The sequence below is a fragment of the Mizuhopecten yessoensis genome, unplaced genomic scaffold (assembly GCF_002113885.1).
Source record: "Mizuhopecten yessoensis strain PY_sf001 unplaced genomic scaffold, ASM211388v2 scaffold8123, whole genome shotgun sequence".
NCBI classification, from domain to species: Eukaryota; Metazoa; Mollusca; class Bivalvia; order Pectinida; family Pectinidae; genus Mizuhopecten; species Mizuhopecten yessoensis.
In genome coordinates, this window is record NW_018407390.1 from 2,059,979 (window position 1) to 2,080,930 (window position 20,952).

Sequence of the window (20,952 nt, forward strand, 5' to 3'; positions counted from 1 at the left end):
CCCCCCCCCCCCCCCAACATATAATTCTAGAATCGGCATAAACCATACACCTTTCAACTATGTTCTGGGTAATTAGAGACTTACTATATCTGTATATGGCTAAGCTGTACTGTTTGCTGTATCTGAATGGATAAAGATTTTGTTCTGTTGACTTAAAGTCGAAACACATAAACTTTATATATTTTGCGAAATATGTGTACGCCAGGAAAACGGGGATACCGGGAAAAACACGTGCATGAACTTAGTCGAGCAGGTGACACTTTACCTTTTCACGTCCGATCAAACTACGGTGGCCTTAGTGAAAGTCGATTGCCATATCAACTGTGTCATTCGACCATCCGAATAAGTTGACTTAAAACCACTTTTAATATATAACCTTCGTTTGCTGGCATATTTCTGCCATCAATTAATTAAACTTAAATAGTTGAATGTATCGCCTTTTTTTATTTCGACACCACCTTTTCCTTCGATTGTCATCACTAATTTTGGCGCGTTAACAATTCAGCTTAAACACTCGGAACACTTCTAGTGCAGTAAACCGAAATGGTGTCATTATGGGTATTACAATTACTTTACCGCCAGCCTGTGCGCGTGTCGGCATCAGTTCCGCGCTATTACAAGAAGACAAACACGAACATATCGCAGCCTCCCAAAATACACACACATACACTACACGCATGCATCTTGCACACAGGGGAGGCCGTCCTTAAATGACCTTAGCTGTTAATAGGACGTTAAACAAAATCAAACAAACAAACAAACAAACAGCCTGTGCGCGTGTCAAAGGCTTCCAAATAAAGATACTAATGTAAGTTGCCCGACTCTTTGTGTTTTTTTGTTTTTTTGACTTAATCATCAAAAAATATTAGTCGTGGCGGTAGTTGGCATTGGTAGTGTCGAAAGTATTAAAGCGAGATATTCAGTAATTGAACCGTGTCGACATAGCGAGATAGTTACATGCATCGTGATATGTTCGCTTAAATAGCATAATAGAACAGCTTTATCCCGATAAGTCGAATTATTTCTGATGCTTAGTTGATAAGAATTTGCAGGAATATGACAACTCATTATCTTACTTACATTTTACTTTTTGTGTTCATCTTCATTGCGTAATAAAATTGCAAATAAATCATTTTATTGAGGCTTTAAGATAAAGGGTACCACTGAATATGTTTTTATAGCGAAAAAGAAAAAAGTTCCTCTCAAAGCTTTTTATAACTTGGAGTTGTCTCCCATCTTCTTAAAAGATGAAGGTACAATGTACCTGGCTTAAAGTAACTTCCCCTGTTAAGTGTTCTCGTTGCCTTCGCGGCACAATAACTTGGCGCTCATTTCGATGCATCGCAAATATAATTCCTTGATGGCAACATTTGGCTAAGTGAAGGCTTTGTAATGTTAAGGTCCGGAGTTCGACACCAGTATTTTTTTTTAGTTATTTCAATTGCAAACATTCAAACTTTTTTATACGAACTATAATTCTATAAAAGGCATGACAACGTTTGATTTGTAAGGAATAATACTTTTAAAAAAAAATAAAGCAAATATTTCACAATAGTTACGATGGTAATAATATAGTTAAACTTGCTGCTACCTTTTACCTAAATTAATTGACTTGTATTTAAGCATTGAACTGCTAGCGGTTCATGTCATTTTCCTGTAATGCAGTGGGCATTCATATTGCCTATGAATGGCATCTTAAAGCAGTTTGATACTTATTTTTACAGTTTCATGCTTTTTTGTCCTTAAAAACATAATTACGTTATGAAATATTGGTATATCCCGCAATATCCTCTGGAATGTTGACCTGTCTGAATAGCCCCTACGAACGCACTTTTCCTGTGAGGAAAATTGCCCAATAAAGTCCGTGGAAAACAGCAAAAATAAGATAAGTATTATGTAAATTCATACATATTTATTTGAAAGTTTTCATTGTTATGATCATAGAAGTGCATTTAAAGCAACAAAGAATAACAATAGCACTACTGCTCATTAACATCGCACGTTAATCCCGTCACACTGCGTGTGAAATTCACAAATCAGTAATTCGGTCGCGATGGGAAAACATGTCGCCATCCGGTTATTTGTTGAAATTAAACTAATTGTTGAATGTTGAGCTGGCAAAGAACCCGGAATAGACATTATATTGCTAGTAGACTGCATTGCGAATGCAGGAACAACAGACGTATCTTCATTCGTGGTACCTGAGCCGTGTGATACTGAAAGCGACATATCAGACGAAGCTGGGGGAGGTAGATATACGGGACACGAGGCTGAGGGTCTACAATGACGGACAGCGTGTTACTGAGTGCTTCCTTTTGTGTCTACGACACTGACCGGTTATATGATCGAAGAGGTGTATCGTTTCTGTGGTCACACATCGAAATGCTTTTTTAATGAAATTTTGATTATTGTTACTTGTACCATGGATTCGTGTATCTACCATACAACATCTCGTCCAGAAATCCCAAACGAGAGTCAAACGTGACTTCCGCATTGTTCATATTACTACTCACTTTTGGTTCATAATATTATCACCCGAAACGTTTTGCAGCGCAAATGTAAATATTTTGTTGTGCGAGGCGACAAATATGAGTCCCCTTCAGAGTCAGTGATCTTCCTTCATTGCAATCTGACTGGGGACACAAAATAGGCTAACATGAACTTCCTGCTCCCTTAGCTCTACTCTGGACCTATACCTTTAACTTTCATACTCTTTCTGTTCGGAATATAATCTAGGCACCTCTGTCATAAGAAAGAGACTAAATGTAAAGCTACTTAGTCCAGGATTTAATTTTTTCATTGAGCCTCTTGACTGGTCCCATATCATTTATACAAATTGTCTTAACATGACATCAAGACTAATTGATTGTAAGGACTCATCAATCTAAGCAAAACAAATACTCTGAAAATCATATTGACATGGATAGAATTTTGATGATGATTTTATAATTGTTCTGTTTCTTATTGTTATCTCATTAAGAAGTAAGGTAATGTGTCTTTATCTTTTTTGTATTGTAGAAACTACATGGGAACAGCAGGAATCAGTGCTGTCAGATCATTCCGGACACTCTGCCGACATGACACCAGAGGAAGTTGAATATAGCACGCGCGAGGCCAAGATTGGTACCGTCGAATTGTTCAGTGTCCCTATAGTCTGTCTCCTCATAGAAGACAAAGAACGCCTCTGTCTGGCACAGATCTCTAACACCCTCCTAAGGGACTTCAGTTACAACGAGATTCACAACCGCCGGGTAGCTCTTGGTATCACGTGTCTACAGTGTACCCCTGTCCAACTTGAGATTCTCCGCCGCACTGGAGCCATGCCGGTGTCATCCAGGCGATGTGGACTCATCACCAAACGAGAAGCAGAGCGATTGGTCAAATCCTTTTTAGAAGAAATTCCGCCGCCTAGACTCCCGGACAATTTCTCGTTTAACGTGTACCACAGCTGTGGCTGGGGGTGCCAAGGTCAGTTCATTCCGTCACGATATAACAGTTCGAGAGCAAAATGCATCAAGTGTGCTTTTTGCAATGCCTACTTTTCTCCCAACAAATTTATCTTTCATTACCACAAGTCCCCGAATTCAACGTATAGACATCCTGATGCTGCAAATTTCAATTCTTGGAGACGTCATTTGCTGCTTACCGATCCGGATCCAACTGAGAAACTGCTGCATTCATGGGAAGACGTGAAGTCAATGTTCAACGGAGGATGTCGCAAGAAGATGTCTACATGCAGCACGAAACTACCTGGTCATTCTGTGAAGCCTTACAAAATCGACCAAAGCTATAGCCCTTCGTCTCTATCATCAATGGCACGTTATGAAGGAACAAGCCATGGCCCCATGAAGGTTCCAGAGAGAGCACATCCCGCCTTTAACTTAGGCAGTCAGAGTGGCACATCTAGTATTGGGTCGTACGGGGAGATGCTAAGATCATTCAGTATGCATTATAATCCTTGGTGGAAACCCTGGTATGTTCCTAACAGCCAGGTAGTACCTGTCGATAACAGCAATTTCATGCTACCGTTTAATATGCAGGAAAACCGTGATGTGTATCCAAACACAGATGAACTGAAGGGAAGGAAACCGAGATTGTTACCGACACCAACAGAATCAGCGACCAGCAGTGCATGCGCGACGGAGAAAAGATCTGTTCACACCGATGCGTTCAACATAGCATCTATCATCGGTAACAAGAAACCAGAGTTAACCTATGACCACGACTGGAAGTACCCCGTCTCAGCGCACGAGGACACTCGTTACGATGCTAGATCCCCCACTGGATACGACAAGTTAGAACGGAAGAGGAAGGGAGATAACCCACATCGTATTGACTTAGAACACAATAGGAGTTATGCTTCCAAAGGTATAGATGAATGCATAAGGACCAAGAGTATGAAGACAGTTCCTCAGGTGAATATTTTGTATGATAAAGACAAGAAACTATGTCTTTATTTAACTATAACTATCATTATTAAATCGACATACTATCTCGACTGTTAGCTAGGTTTTAACCAAATAGTTTCGCAGAAGAAATGGAAACGTAAACGGATTTTACATTTATGTTAACAGTGATAATAGTATAAATATTCAATTAATGTAAGGCACTCAAGCATTGTGTTTCGTGACATTCAAGAAATTTCAGAAAAAAATCAAATCAACGATGATAAACGTTCATGTAACATGGTTATTTAGAAATGGGTTATACTAAATGTTAAGTATGATGAGTGATTGTCGAGTGTTCTCAGAAACATTCAGCGTATATAGGGAATTAAATATATACAGTTACTGAATATAAAATATAAATATATCATATTTAAAACTGTTTTCACTGAATTACAACCTATTACAATATCAACGACATATTTTCCGTACGGGAATTAGATACCTTGAACATTAAATACCATGGACATTTAATACCATAAACATTGAATACCATGGATATTTAATACCATAAACATTAAATACCATGAACATCAAATTCAACTAGCTGTCGCCAGGATGGCTGACTAATACCCCCGCTTCTGGCAACTTATGTTTATTTGAGAGTTATAATTCAACGTATTTAGCATGATAAATATTTTTTTTGTTAAATGGGGCATAACTCCATCAAAAAGGGTCGAAATCCCAAATTAAAATGCCAGTGCACAACTACGTAAGATACTGATCATTCATACAAAGTTTCAATGAAATCCACCTGTTAGTTAAGAAGGAGTTGCACGGACAAGTATTTCACAAAAAGGGGTATAACTCCACCAAAAAGGGTCGAAATCTCAAATTAAAATGCCGGTGCACAACTACATAAGATACTGATAATTCATGAAAAATTTCAATGAAATCCACCTGTTAACGCCAAATATCATGGACATTAAATACCATGAACATTAAATGTCATGGACATTAAATACCATGGACATTGAATACCATGAACAGTAAATACAATGAACATTAAAAACCATGGACATTAAATACCATGGACATTAAATAGCATGAACATTAAATACCATGAACATAAAATACCATGGACATTAAATACCATGAACAATAAATACAATGAACAGTAAATACCATGGACATTAAATACCATGAACATTAAATACCATGAACATTAAACACAATGAACAATAAATACCATGAACAGTAAATACCATGTACAGTAAATACCATGAACATTAAGTACAATGAACATCAAATACCATGGACATTAAATACCTTGGACATTAAATATCATGGACATTAAATAACATGAACATTAAATACAATGAACATTAAATACCATGAACATTAAATACCATGAACAGTAAATACCATGAACATTAAATACCATGAACATTTTATACAATGAACAGTAAATACCATGAACATTAAATACAATGAACATCAAATACCATGGACATTAAATACCATGAACATCAAATATCATGGACATTAAATACCATGGACATTAAATACAAAGACCATTAAACACAATGAACGCCAAATATCATGGACATTAAATACCACGAACATTAAATATCATGGACATTAAATACTATGAACATTAAATACAATGAACATTAAATACCATGGACATTAAATACCATGAACATTAAATACCATGGACATTAAATACCATGCACAGTAAATATAATGGACATTAAATACCATGAACATTAAATACCATGAACATTAAATACCATGGACAGTAAATATAATGGACATTAAATACTATGAACATTAAATACCATGAACATTAAATACCATGAACATTAAATACCAAGAACATTAAATACCATTGACATTAAATACCATTGACATTAAATACCAAGAACATTAAATACCGTGAACATTAAATAACATGAACATTTAATACAATGAACATTAAATACCATGGACATTAAATACCATTAACATTAAATACCATGAACATTTAATACCATGGACATTTAATACCATGGACATTAAATACCATGAACATTAAATACCATGGACATTAAACACCATGAACATTAAATACCATGGACATTAAATACCATGGACATTAAATACCTTTGACCTCTTCCGTTACATTTTGAATGCAAATAATTAGGATCAAACAAAAAATGTGGTCGATATCAGACCTCGCTGAAGTATATTGGTAGTTTTACAATCATGAATTGTAATATCAACCATATCCTGCTGACTGGATATTTTTCTATATTAGTGTAGACAGCTGATCACCCTATAACAATGTGCTTCATACAGGTTGGGAACACTCGTGTATGATTCAGATAAAATATTTATAGGAATCAATGTTATCTTTTATGATAGTTTTCGTTGTGGCTTGAGTTCAATAGCTTTTGAAAGTCTATAAACATTATCCAACTTCTGATACCGTTATTCTTTCGAATGAATAATTTTACAACATAGTTATGAAATAGTCATTACTCTTAGAATACTTCAGGCATGATATCATGTTTCTGACATGTAGCAATACTCCATATAGTTAACATGTTTTATTGCCCTAGTAACATTTCCTATTCAATACTCTTTGCCAAAAAAAGGGTAAGTTGCATTTCAGCGTCATTCTTTTCCCTAAGCAATCATAATAACACAACCATAACGACAGATATTAGTTCGTTTAAACAGGAATATAGGGTTAGTTGTAATAGCAATATTATGACATTGCTACTCATATATATGTTTCGATGTAAGGAGATAACTAGTTATAGAGGAAGAGAACATGATGCATGTCCGTGCTTCATTTCCACGTCTGCTAAATGTCTGTTTCCTTACTTTACGGCAAACGGTTACATTAATTTGTCGTATAAACAGGCAACACGAAAAGAAGCACAGCATCGGAATGAAATTAATACACAAACGCATGTAAATAGGCGCATTGTATTACGTTCACTTTTACTGTCGTTTAATTGAATTGCTTCAGCGACATTAGTTCTGTTCTATCGGCAAGGATTTCCAAACGTATAATTATCATCCCCTGGAGTAACCAATCGCTAGGCGGGTGTCATTTGCGGCGCGCGATACGTAGGGCTCCAGCGCGTGACATTTCCGTAGTCCGAGTTTTCCGCTAGATTAAATGGTTTGACATTTTATTCGCATTGTAATGAAAAGTGAATGAATCGTCTGGCAATTGTTGTTTTATATATTAACGGAGATTATTATCAATGATTAAAAGACTGAAAATGGGAGCTAGTATTACCATCATATCGGCAATAAAATATACACCATGCCAGTAGATTAGATTGGAAATTTTCCCCTTAGGCAAACTATGGAAATGAACATGTAGCTCTTATATTAACAGAAGAGGATCAACGAAATTGCATTGGTTTTATCGTGGTTAAACAGTTATACATATCATACTACCGAATTCTCAAATAACAAAGTAGCAACATCGGTATATATCTAAAACCAAATGGAAATCGTTAACTATCAGCATCTAAAGCTAAAATGTTTTTCAATGTAAACTATGAAGCCACTGTGGAAAACAGAAATATTAAACATATTCGCTCGAAGGCTGAACGTGTCATACATGTGTAGTGTAATGATCTGTAGAGTATCTGTCTGTTAAACGTCTAAACGTTCATCTTACATTAATGTATGTAGTGTAATGATCTGTAGAGTATCTGTCTGTTAAACGTCTAAACGTTCCTCTTATGTAGTGTAACGATCTGTAGAGTATCTGTCTGTTAAACGTCTAAACGTTCCTCTTACATTAATGTATGTAGTGTAATGATCTGTAGAGTATCTGTCTGTTAAACGTCTAAACGTTTAACAGACAGATACTCTAGAGATCATTACACTACACAAGAGGAACATTTAGACGTTTAACATACAGATACCCTGCAGATCAATACACTACACAAGAGGAGCGTTTAGACCTTTACCAGACAGATACTCTACGGATCATTACACTACACAAGAGGAGCGTTTAGACCTTTACCAGACAGATACTCTTCAGATCATTACACTACACAAGAGGAACATTTAGACGTTTAACAGACAGATACTCTGCAGATCGTTACACTACATAAGAGGAACGATTAGACGTTTAACAGACAGATACTCAACAGATCATTACACTACACAAGAGGAACGTTTAGAGGTTTAACAGACAGATACTCTACAGATCATAACACTACACAAGAGGAACGTTTAGACGGTTAACAGACAGATACTCTACAGATCGTTACACTACATTAATGTATGTAGTGTAATGATCTGTATAGTATATTTCTGTTAAACGTCTAAACGTTCCCCTTATGTAGTGTAACGATCTGTAGAGTATCTGTTAAATACTATGAACATTAAATACCATGTTCATGGTATTTAATGTTCATTGTATTTAATGTTCATGTTATTTAATGTCCATGATATTTAATGTCCAAGGTATTTAATGTCCATGGTATTTAATGTTCATGGTGTTTAATGTCCAGATCATTACACTACATACATTAATGTAGTGTAACGATCTGTAGAGTATCTGTTTGTTAAACGTCAAAACGTTCCTCTTACATTAATGTATGTAGTGTAATGATCTGTAGAGTTTCTGTCTGTTAAACGTCTAAACGTTCTTCTTGTGTAGTGTAATGATCTGTAGAGTACCTGTCTGTTAAACGTCTAAACGTCCCTCTTGTGTAGTGTAATGATCTCTAGAGTATCTGTCTGTTAAACGTGTAAACGTTCCTCTTGTGTAGTGTTATGATCTGTAGAGTATATCTGTCTGTTAAACGTCTAAACGTTTCTCTTATGTAGTGTAATGATCTGTAGAGTACCTGTCTGTTAAACGTCTAAACGTCCCTCTTGTGTAGTGTAATGATCTCTAGAGTATCTGTCGGTTAAACGTCTAAACGTTCCTCTTACATTAATGTATGTAGTGTAATGATCTGTAGAGTTTCTGTCTGTTAAACGTCTAAACGTCCCTCTTGTGTAGTGTAATGATCTGTAGAGTATCTGTCTGGTAAAGGTCTAAACGCTCCTCTTGTGTAGCAGGATCCTATACACATTGTATGAGCTGTGATAGAGACAAAAGCTTTAATGAAATACAGTAAAGAATATTAAAACAACAACATTGTATTTGATAAAGTACTATTACGTTTTACACTCCTAGATACTTTCATCATACACTGTGTTTAGATGACATTTAATTGATTGTTATTTGTTCAGTTGCGGTAACAAAATTAATCATAACAAGTAAAAGCCCCAAAGAAACACAGATTACAAAAACAATATTATCAGCATCTATTGAAACCATTTTAAGTATTTTTTTTATTTCGAATTGTTTATCATATTTTTAAAGATGCATTGTTGACTGGTTCACAAAGCGTAACCAAGGATTTATTCATATGTTACGTTACGATAACTGGTATTTTATGTAATCTGTCACCTCCACCAGGAAAATAATTTGAAACTTTACAAAACACCACCAATCAAACTTTGTAATGTCATATTCTAGTCGTATAAATACCATTAGACAATTATGGCATTCAATGGTTCCAAGTAAAAACACATAGAACTGTCATAATATTTTTATACAAGTTTTTTCTTATATAAATTACCGTTAGAATACATTTGTGAAAGTAGCTTTTTGGCATTATCCTCTAAAGTATTAATAACGTTATTCTTTTCTTCATGTACGTGGTACTAACACATTTCCTGATATCTAGGTGTGACTTACCTTCAACCGATCAGTTTTCTTACTGCAAAAATAATCTCATAAGAAATAAACATTTTGCATAATTCTAAACATCAATATGTTTAAGGTAACCGACACGGAAACTGTAAAGCCTGCAGATGGGAAAGGTGAGGGATCGAAATTATCATTTACATTATACTATTATTATAATTTCGCATTTTGTTTTTGTATAAATGTGTTATTCAGTTTAACGGAATGAGTAACATTGCAAAAAAGTATGCTCTAAAGTTTAATATACATTTAATTTTATGTTGCTTATAATTTAATCTAATTTGAACATGGACAAAAATTAGCTCTATATCCTACTTCTATTTTTGCTTCTTTTTCGGTTTATTTTACCAAAGATTTAAGTAAATATATGAAAGAAAACTATGCATACTAAAAAATTATACTACGTATTTATAGGCGAAATGAATCTCTTTCCAATAACACATGGAATATACTACTTCCATTATTAAATACTTAACATTGCAAATTTTGGTATGAAAAAAAAAAAATGAAAAGTAAGGCAAGTTATTCACACCCCTGTGTAGTGTTATTAGTTTAGAATATTAACGCTATCAGTATGGAATACCTCTTTGGAGGACTTGCTTTGTACAAGTATATGTTAACTTTTGGGTATTTTGAAAACTCCTTGAACAGTGTTAAATACGAAAATCTTGAGAAAAAAAAAATAGAAAATATAATTCAATACTTCAATGTATATATTAATACAATAATGTTAAGTTGCACACAAAAATAAAAAGTGGCATTAGATGATTTTAATCAGTAAATTGCTCGTTTCTTATGCAATAGTAACGCAACCTAACAAAGGGCAATAAGTGTCTCTCTTTTTATGAGGACATTGACCTTTTCATTTTGAGCTTATTTATTGGCTTAGCAATTTGTTTATATAACCATTTAATCTCTTAACATTTCAGAGGAAGACGTTGACGTTCTATCCTTGGATGAAAAGGAAATGGTATCTTTTACTATGGGTAAGATATCACACATGAACAAGCATGATTTATCATTGTGCGGAGTCTTTTTGAAAGCAGTGAGGCGAATATTATATCTACCTAATTAGTTATCTAAGAAAGAGTTTTGTATAACACAGCTTTATTTATGTGGTATACTTTTAATGACATCCATAGCAAAATATCATGTAATTGACGATCTTCTTTGCAGCAAACCCGTGTAAAAATATGTAATGCAACACCTATAATTACGTTTATCTATTCTGAAACCCATCGCATAAGACTTGCTTATATTTTTAACAATATCGTTTTCCTTTATAATTATATATATTATGTTCAATACAAAGAAACGGTTCCAAGATTGTACCCTATGTATTGAAACACTACCTGCTCGTTCGCTTTAGTTTAACTTTATCTGTCCTCTTACCCAGGTTTCACGTCACAACGCCGACCAGATCTAACTCAATTCTCACTCATAATCTATGCTGGTAACACATTACGAATTTGACCAATCAAAAATAAAATAGTCTGAAAAGATTTGCAGTGAAAATTGTTGATGACTCGGCCTGGCTCTGTTAACATGGATATCACATACAAAGTTGAAAGCCAGGCTCAGGAATATAGATAGCACAATTTAAACAACAGTAGTCATACATGATTCCCTACCTCATTTCTTAAATAACTACATAGTTAAATTTCGTCTTTGATTGGAAAGCCGTCCAAATTATTTCTATATTTAAGCACCATATTTTGTAAAAAAACACACTATTATATCAATTTGAGAGTACATGCCTAAATTACTTTAATTTGAGTTATTTCCCTTGTCTTTGTTTTGTAGCTTGTTTGCATTATAGTAACTTACAACGAAGACAGTATTGTTCAATGTATGTATTAAATATAGAAATAATGACATTAATATCACACTTGAAGATAATAGGAATTTGTTGTATAACTCCGATATGTGTTCTATAAACAGACCAGCTGCAGTCTATACTAACCCATGCCAAGGACATGCGAAAAAACACAACGGCTGGTAAGAAAGGTCAGCTATATTCTTTTTATATCAAATGTTTATAAATTTTTGGCATGTTGTATATTTTCTCATTTTCCTGGTGCATTCAATGTGACGTTTACGTGTATCGTATCAGTAGGATTTGTTCCTATGTTGATGGTATGACGTTTTAGATGGTAAGTGACACAAGTAACTGGTTAGTGACACCGGTAACTGGTTAGTGACACATGTAACTGGTTAGTGACACAGGTAACTGGTTAGTGACACCGGTAACTGGTTAGTGACACCGGTAACTGGTTAGTGACACAGGTAACTGGTTAGTGACACAGGTAACTGGTTAGTGACACCGGTAACTGGTTAGTGACACCGGTAACTGGTTAGTGACACAGGTAACTGGTTAGTGACACAGGTAACTGGTTAGTGACACCGGTAACTGGTTAGTGACACCGGTAACTGGTTAGTGACACAGGTAACTGGTTAGTGACACAGGTAACTGGTTAGTGACACCGGTAACTGGTTAGTGACACCGGTAACTGGTTAGTGACACAGGTAACTGGTTAGTGACACAGGTAACTGGTTAGTGACACCGGTAACTGGTTAGTGACACCGGTAACTGGTAAGTGACACAGGTAACTGGTTAGTGACACCGGTAACTGGTTAGTGACACCGGTAACTGGTAAGTGACACCGGTAACTGGTTAGTGACACAGGTAACTGGTTAGTGACACAGGTAACTGATAAGTGACTTAGGTAACTGTTTAGGGTCACAGGTAACTTTCCTTAAGTTGAATGGAGGCATGATTACAGGAACAACAAATGATACCACGCGCGTTCATCTTTGCTAAAACATCCAGTATCTATTCCAGGAGTTTATGACGTCTCCTCGTTTGTTTTGACGTATCCCGGGTTATTCCGGGTTTTGCCTGGCTTTTGTATCGATTTCGAATTCCGATGTCGTTTTGATGGCCTTGTTATCCTTTTTAATTAAACTCTTTCTTATATACAGTGTAACTACCATGTTTATGATTTATTTAAATGCCGAAACAACATTGAAACATAAATAGTAGCGTAGATTAAATATAAAGGTAGGGCATTGACGTCGTGCTATTATCTTACTATATGGTTAATGCAAGGTTGAATCCAATAACACTGGTTTTAGCTGTTTTTAATATCATTACTTTCTTTCTTGGGTTTCCATTCTATGTCAGATATGTTTTGACTATCTTTTAATTCACATCCGAATATAGAAGCGATGTTTTTTTATAGTTTTTAATTTTGTAAAGCGCACGTATGTGAGGTGATGGTGTTGATTACTAAAATGTAAAGATTGGTAAATTATTTACAGCTGAGGCTACAGTGACCACAGATGAAATGGAAGCGACTAAATCACGCCCACCCACCGCGGAACGTAGGTAGATGTTGATCAGGAAGGAATTAACAAATGTTGTAGAGAGCTCGAGCGTACCTTCGAGAAATACCAAGTCCGACAAAGCGGATTTACAACAGATGGATACCATGGATGTTTTAGGTATCACCCTTTTCACGAAGGAATACGAACCAGAGTATTTGCATTTAATGGAATTAAGTTAAGCTCTACCTGCAGTGAGAATCATTTGTTTATTATATTTCGTGTAAATACTTGGTTTTAGATTATCCTTTATAATAGTTACTTAGCCACTCTTCATATTGTTAATGATCTCATATTCCCAACATTAAAATTTAGCAATTGCGAGTCAATCTAAATTGTTTAGGATATACATATATGTTGCATACTTATTAAAATATATCATTTTCAGAACTATGTGTAGACTTCACTGTAGTATACTAAATATGTATATGCAGCGTTTATGCTTCTGTTAAATAGATGAAAGATGTACCAGTTTGTTTCATTGCCTTATTTGAATATAACCTGTTAATGGCATTAATAAGCAGCATCCGTCGCGCCAACGATACCAAGGGGAATAACTCTTCTTCTCTTGAGGACATTATTTTATCACCCTCTTGACTTTTACTTCATCACATTGTAAATATGGTTAGTAATTATCACAAATAATTCTACTATTGTCAGATAATTAACCCTTTACCAACATTTTGTTTTAATGTTTAACTTATTTATTAAGCATGATTTTTTATGAATAAATGAATGAATGAAATTTAAAAATACCATGATTATTTAATAGTAATGACAGACTTGTATCGCTGAATCTTACTCAAGATTTGAAATGTGATGAGAAAGGAAGATACTGGCAAAATAATAATAACATTTGGCCTGCTCGGTTTTCATAGTCCGCCAGTTTTATTTTATTCCAGTCGAGTAGCGTGTTTTGGCCTGTCTACCTATAGGTCACTTTCTCCTTGCACAGTTAAACTTGGTTTTAAATTTAATCGAATTCCCATCAGTAATTCAAAAATACAGAATATGGAATATTTTCTTAAAATTTTACAAGATTAATCTGTTTGGAGTGAAAATGATTAATTTTAGTGAAATTTGAAATTCATTTAGTCACAATACAGTGCTACAGGTTTACATCAGATGCTGAAAAATCTGAAAATTTGCGCAAAATATATTTCTATCTATGTTTGACGGTATAAAATAAACTTATCCTATGCTGAAATATTATAGCCCTTGTGTTCGATTAATGTCGTTGAACATATACTAGAATCGTTTTTAAATAAATATTTTGTTATTTACGGCCGAAACAGTTCGTTGTTTGCTGTTGTTTAGTGTAAGTCTGTATTAATGTTGGTCACAATGTTAAAGTGTTAAACTGGAATTTAAAAAGAGAATCTAAATAAACCTCATTAATCAAAACTGTTTTGTTGGTGATATTTTTTTTACATTGTTTCAGTTTTCTGTTGATTTATACCAGTGTTGTCATAGTTACTGTCCAACAGCTAGACCAACATTAACTTCTAGTGAGCATGTCCCCAGAATGGCCTTATTTGACTGTGTGACATTTTACGGACCACATTTAGACTTGTAGATGATACCCAAACTGTGTCATTGAGACACGCTTGTGTATTGTGATAAAAGACTGACATTCACTTGTGTTTGAACGAGATGCTCAATAGTGTATTTATTACTCCTTTTTGTATATATTAATGTAAGAGGTACGTTGTGTAAGAAAACGTATATAACTCAATTCGCGGCAACGATTCACACTGCTAGATGGTCATATCTTTTACAGTTCAGATAAAGTTCTGCAACAAATTTTTCTTGACGAATTTTCACTATTCATAAGACGATAAGGAGAAAATATAATTTAAAGACACCCTTTGAACACAGAAATACCAATTGATGTTACTTAATATTTTATTTAAATGCCGGATGTTCAGAAAACAACTTCCATCCAGATTAAAATTAATAATCAAAATTCCATGGCAAAAAAAAATAAAAAATAAAAACCCAACCCAAAGATATGGATTATAAACAATAAAACACTTATGCTAACTACAGATTTATTTCAATTAAAAAGTATAACGAATAAAACAGAAGTAGAGAAAAATGTTAAAATATACAAATAATTGATTTATTTAAACTATATTTCAAAGCAAATCTTATACTTTGGCTTTAAATGTTTTCTACAAATTTAGAATGGCGATGTTGATATAGACCATTGACCGTGGAGAGTATGGTTGAATTCATTCTAGTGTTTTAAATCATTCTACCGCAGTGTATGAACATGAACAGCTTAACATTTTTCAGATTCTGTAAGAACAAAATCTTCTCTAATTCATATCAGACAACTCGTGCCAACAACATTCTGCTCGAACAAATCATATATTTATAGTCACATTTCAAACAAACAGGATCATTATGTTTACACCAAGCTCCTTACTTTAGTAAATCAATATGCCTCAGGCAATCAATCTGTAACGCGTACAAAACATTATTGATTAATACTGTGCGGTGTACCATTTTCCAGCAAGAACAAAACATCATTGAATTATAGAATTGCCTTTCAAGGAATATCAATAATACACACTTCCTTAAGATTCAAATTCAGTGAACATGTTCTAAATATCACTGGTACACTGGGGATTCATATTTCATTAATTTTAATTTTGAATAATATAGTGCTGATACATAAAACATGCGCGGTAAAAACAAAATAACTATGATTGTGCAGTATTATAACACCCACAAACTTTGTTTTAACCGTGAAATATAATATTGCAATCTCCAATATCGACAGGAAAGGACTTCTTAGTACATTTGTCTTATGTTATTATATTACTAATTTGTATGTGATCTCAGTCCATCAACTTCCCATGGCTTTTGTCAGAAATAGTATTCGGTTCTATCCTGCAAGGCATTGTTGTACCGCGTGACGTGCCACTAAGAACAAATGCCGCACTCTGATCTTGGCTTAAAGGCCGAGAAATGCATGTTCTGAATATTTATTTTCCACCCCGCTCCAAAATCGATCATTTTTATCAGAACCTTTTCATTGTGTAATTTCAAAGTGCAATATGATATTGACCTTCTAAACAAAAACACCAAGTTCTGTTAACGGGCGGATCATCATTTAAGCATTTAATTAATAATAGAAGCCTCCTCATCTAGACGTTATATAGGAGCCTTCATGGAGTTCTAAAATAGTCATTTTGTATAAACCTGTTAGTACCAACACAGCTGCTCATATATCATCAGATAAACGCTTGTTCAATTAGTCTTGCGTTCCTGGTCCTTCGTCCGTCCGTCTTTTGTTCGCGACATGTTGATTCGTTTATATTTAAAGATTTATACAAATGTGTAAATAAGTTCTGTCGGAATCGTCTTAAAAATTCTAAAAGTAGATTCCGTTGATCTCAGGTAGTAATCATTTAGCTATTGGACTGATCTCAATAATAACATGACTGTAAGAAACCATTGTTGCTACAGGTGTAACCTGAACATTAATAGTACAATGTTAATGCCTCAAGTTACATGTTCTAACAATCAGAGCGATAAACTGGGATCGGAACTTGTCGATGAATAGCTTGATAAAGGGAGACAACAATTTTATTACTGTAGGTCAAGTAGGGATTTTAACCAAAATCAAGAAATGTTTATACCTATAATAAATTCTATTGATCGTTTCCATACGGTACACATTGCTAATGAAAGGCTCGGTAACAAAGAAGCTAGTGTCGCCTTATGCTTATATACGATAGACCATGGTTTTTTGTGTATTTAACTTTCGCGCATAGTTTTCCCTGCTTGCAGTGGGCACTCTACAATTGTAAATATTTCGATACTTCAACAAGGAGATACGAATGTCTTGTGTAAAAAAGGTAAATATGATATAAAGTAATACATGTTACACATCATAACATGTTGATACATTTTATAGCGTTATACACGTTATCAGTAAAACAATGCATTATGCTATACAGCAATACAATTATACATTATTATATAAAAACATGTTATAACCTTGTACAAGTTATACATGTTATACTTTGTAACATGCCATGTATGTCTACATATTATACATTTTAACATGTCATGATAATATGTCATGTATGTCTACATATTATACATTGTAACATGTCATGTATGTATACATATTATCCATTATAACATGTCATGTATGTATACATGTTATACATTATAACATGTCATGTATGTATACATCTTATAAATTATAACATGCCATGTATGAAAACATATTATACAGTATAACATATCATGTATGTATACATATCATACATTATAACATGTGATGTACATGTGTATGTATACATATTATACAGTATTACATGTCATGTAGGTATACATATTATACAGTATTACATGTCATGTATGTATACATATTATACATTATAACATGTCATGTATGTATACATATTATACAGTATTACATGTCATGTAGGTATACATATTATACAGTATTACATGTCATGTATGTATACATATTATCCAGTGTTACATGTCATGTATGTATACATATTATACATTATAACATGCCATGTTTGTTAACATATTATACAGTATAACATGTCATGTTTGTATACATATTATACATTATAACATCTTNATACCGACACCCTGATTGAAGACATTGCGCATGCGTGTGAATTCAAGAACATGAGAGATGCAAAGTCCAAGAAAAAGGCCAATATGATGGAGAGAATTGAGGAAGGCATTCAACAATCCGATCGCATTGTATTAAAAGATGTCAAAGAGAACATTAGTGAAAACAGTGTTATTCGAAAAGGTAATCATCAACCTAATGTTTGAAGTAAAGTAAAACCTTGTTTACTGCCACCATTTGTCCAGATAAATGTTGACGCTATGAAGGGATTGGCGATAAATCCAGGGAAAGTGTAAGGAAATTCTAAAGAAAAAAGATAAAGGGATATTGAAATAAGTTGGCGGTAAACCAGGTGGCAAATGAAACGATGGGCATTTTATTGAGATAAGAAGCCCAAATTCAGAGTTTAGAAAATCAGTGCAACAGCAAAACACAATAGTTTCTTTACACTTAACCTTTTTCATCTATTTTATCTTTCTATGACTCATCAGTCGGGCTAACGTCAAGTGAAAGAAATCCCATACCTAAAGTGTTTTGAAATATGTTCATGGTACTAGAAAAGGAAGAAAGTGCATTGCACGATACTGTGCCCTATAGTTATCATGGTGTCTTTCCTTTTGTCTGTCCGTCCTTCCCATTTGGACATCATCTCAGAGTCCGAAAGACTTTTTTTGAATGACGAGTATAGGCCACATATGTGATGGCACCTTTAGAATTTGGTAAAAGATCAAGTATGCCGAAAACAAATTACACGCCATAGACCAGTTTCGTCCATCTTGTTCTGTCAAGAACATAGCAGACCCTTTGCAGATATGTCAGTGTTCTTGTCTAAAAACTATAACCACATTCAAAATAATATTGTGTTATGCTTTAAAATGACAGAATGAACAATTTTGAAGGTTCAAGGTGACGCCATATTAGCTCAGTCCGAACATTGTCTTCGCTATTTTAATATGATTTATATGACATGTAGAAAATAGTAATTTAGATGACATGAATTCATATTTTTTTAATGTCTTTTTTTTTTTATTACAAACTAATGTAGTTCGATTACATTTCACAGAATGAACTATTAATGTGGTATATTTATAACCATGTGAAATTCAAATGATTGAGTTGCAGAAATAATAAATTACAGATTATGAAATATAGTTTTGGTTTTTAGATATAATATATTCAAAACTTCTATATTAATTTGAAACATGCCATGAACTTGACAAAAACTGTGTTACAATATTTTCAAATTTTTAATTTTAATTCGGTTATATTTCAAAGACGAATTGTATAATCGTCATATGTTCATGAAAATAAAAATAATTTGATACGTTGTATACATTGATATCAAATAGTCAAATTGTCTGGATTGTAACACAACTATTAATCATTTCAGGGATAGTTGGAGACTGGAAAAGTCTGTTTACGCCCGAGCAGACTGACAGATTCAACACGCTTTACAGACAGAGAGCACTACCATCTCATCCGTTAGAATTTAAAGAATATTTGGAGACCTAATCAACCTACTGAAAATACTCTCATTGTTATTTATTTTTTACTAAGAAACCTTTTTGTTGTCAGTGAACTTTTTTGGTTCACAACTATGTTTTCTTTGCATTGTATATTCATTATATTTCATTTATTCAAGACAAAAATGAAGAAAATATATATTCTTTTATATTCCTTCATTCTATTTTCAAAATTATCTCCAAACATAATCCCATATTTAATATTTTGATATGTTTTGTATTAAATTTAATGTGGGCCCACTGTTTTTTTTTTTATTTGTAAGCATTATAATTTTGCTGTTAAAGTCAGTATTCCTTCTTTGCGTATTACAGGGTTATCTTCTCTTGTGAGCAGGTATTGATTGTTACGTCATTGGTTTGTGTGTGAGAAAATTACGTCGTTTTCTCAAAAATTGATGATGTTACGCTCACAAACAAATGACATAATCATCAATACCTGCTCACAAGAGCAGATAACTCTGCAATACGAAAAGACGAAATACAGCTTACGAGGTATAAAGGAAGCAATTGTAATGGTTATGTTACACGTAAAAAGTCTATTTCAATGGCTTTAAAGCTGTACCAGGGCAATGCAGTTTCTATAAATGGATACCAGACAAAACTATGTTTAGCCTGATTTACTCTATCCTGGGCGGGTATGTTAGTACACGTACACCTGAATAACTGTTGATAGCTGACTACCCAAGTGAAATTGTAGATGAATGCTTGTTTGATACAATTAACTTGATAACAGAATCAAAGTATTTCCATCCTTATTGATTAAGCGGATGGCATTAATAAAAAGTTAAAATATTCTTTAATCCTGCGAACCTTCTCTAACTCTAACTATGGTAAAATATTTCCAAAAGTCATTGGGAATCCATTTTTTTCCAAAATAAAGTCGAAATCTATTTTTTTTCTACAAAGGAATAATGATATACAGATAAATGTACTTATCAGTGAAATCCGTCGAAAATAAGTACTGGTTTGTAGATAGTTTGATCTCGGAAAAATGACCTTTGTTCATTTATTAATTGTTTGAATGCTGGGATTATATGTATTTATTTGGTCCGTTGAAAAAAGGGGTCGTTAACGGTTGACAATTTAATAAAGTTAAGAGAAGTTTCCTCAGCTTTAAATCCTTAACTTCCTATGAAAAACTAAAGTTAAGGATTTTTTATTCGCGTAAATGTCTCTTTTTCAATGAACAGCAGGTTACTTAATTTCGAAAATGCAATAAACTTATCAATTTTATGAGCTATTGAGAAATGAAACCACCTGTTCAAATTT

General features: G+C 33.8%; 2 protein-coding genes across 2 annotated transcripts in view; both read left to right on the top strand.

Annotated features, from left to right (window-relative positions):
- The window catches only part of LOC110455050, a 33,819-nt gene extending 18,887 nt beyond the window's left edge, over nucleotides 1–14,932 (top strand). The window contains exons 2-6 of the mRNA XM_021504967.1: nucleotides 3,019–4,415; nucleotides 10,241–10,280; nucleotides 11,094–11,150; nucleotides 12,106–12,171; nucleotides 13,486–14,932. Of these exons, the coding sequence (XP_021360642.1) occupies nucleotides 3,019–4,415; nucleotides 10,241–10,280; nucleotides 11,094–11,150; nucleotides 12,106–12,171; nucleotides 13,486–13,556 (1,631 nt within the window). The 3' untranslated portion in view covers nucleotides 13,557–14,932. The remainder of the gene's footprint in view (nucleotides 1–3,018; nucleotides 4,416–10,240; nucleotides 10,281–11,093; nucleotides 11,151–12,105; nucleotides 12,172–13,485) is intronic.
- A 3,256-nt stretch (nucleotides 14,933–18,188) lies between these two features.
- LOC110454992 (sulfotransferase 1C2-like) lies at nucleotides 18,189–19,712 on the top strand. Its single transcript, XM_021504854.1, has 2 exons — nucleotides 18,189–18,343; nucleotides 19,551–19,712. Exons 1-2 carry the CDS (start codon nucleotides 18,214–18,216, stop codon nucleotides 19,670–19,672), a joined length of 252 nt encoding a protein of 83 aa, XP_021360529.1. The 5' UTR covers nucleotides 18,189–18,213; the 3' UTR covers nucleotides 19,673–19,712.
- The last annotated feature ends 1,240 nt before the right edge of the window (nucleotides 19,713–20,952 follow it).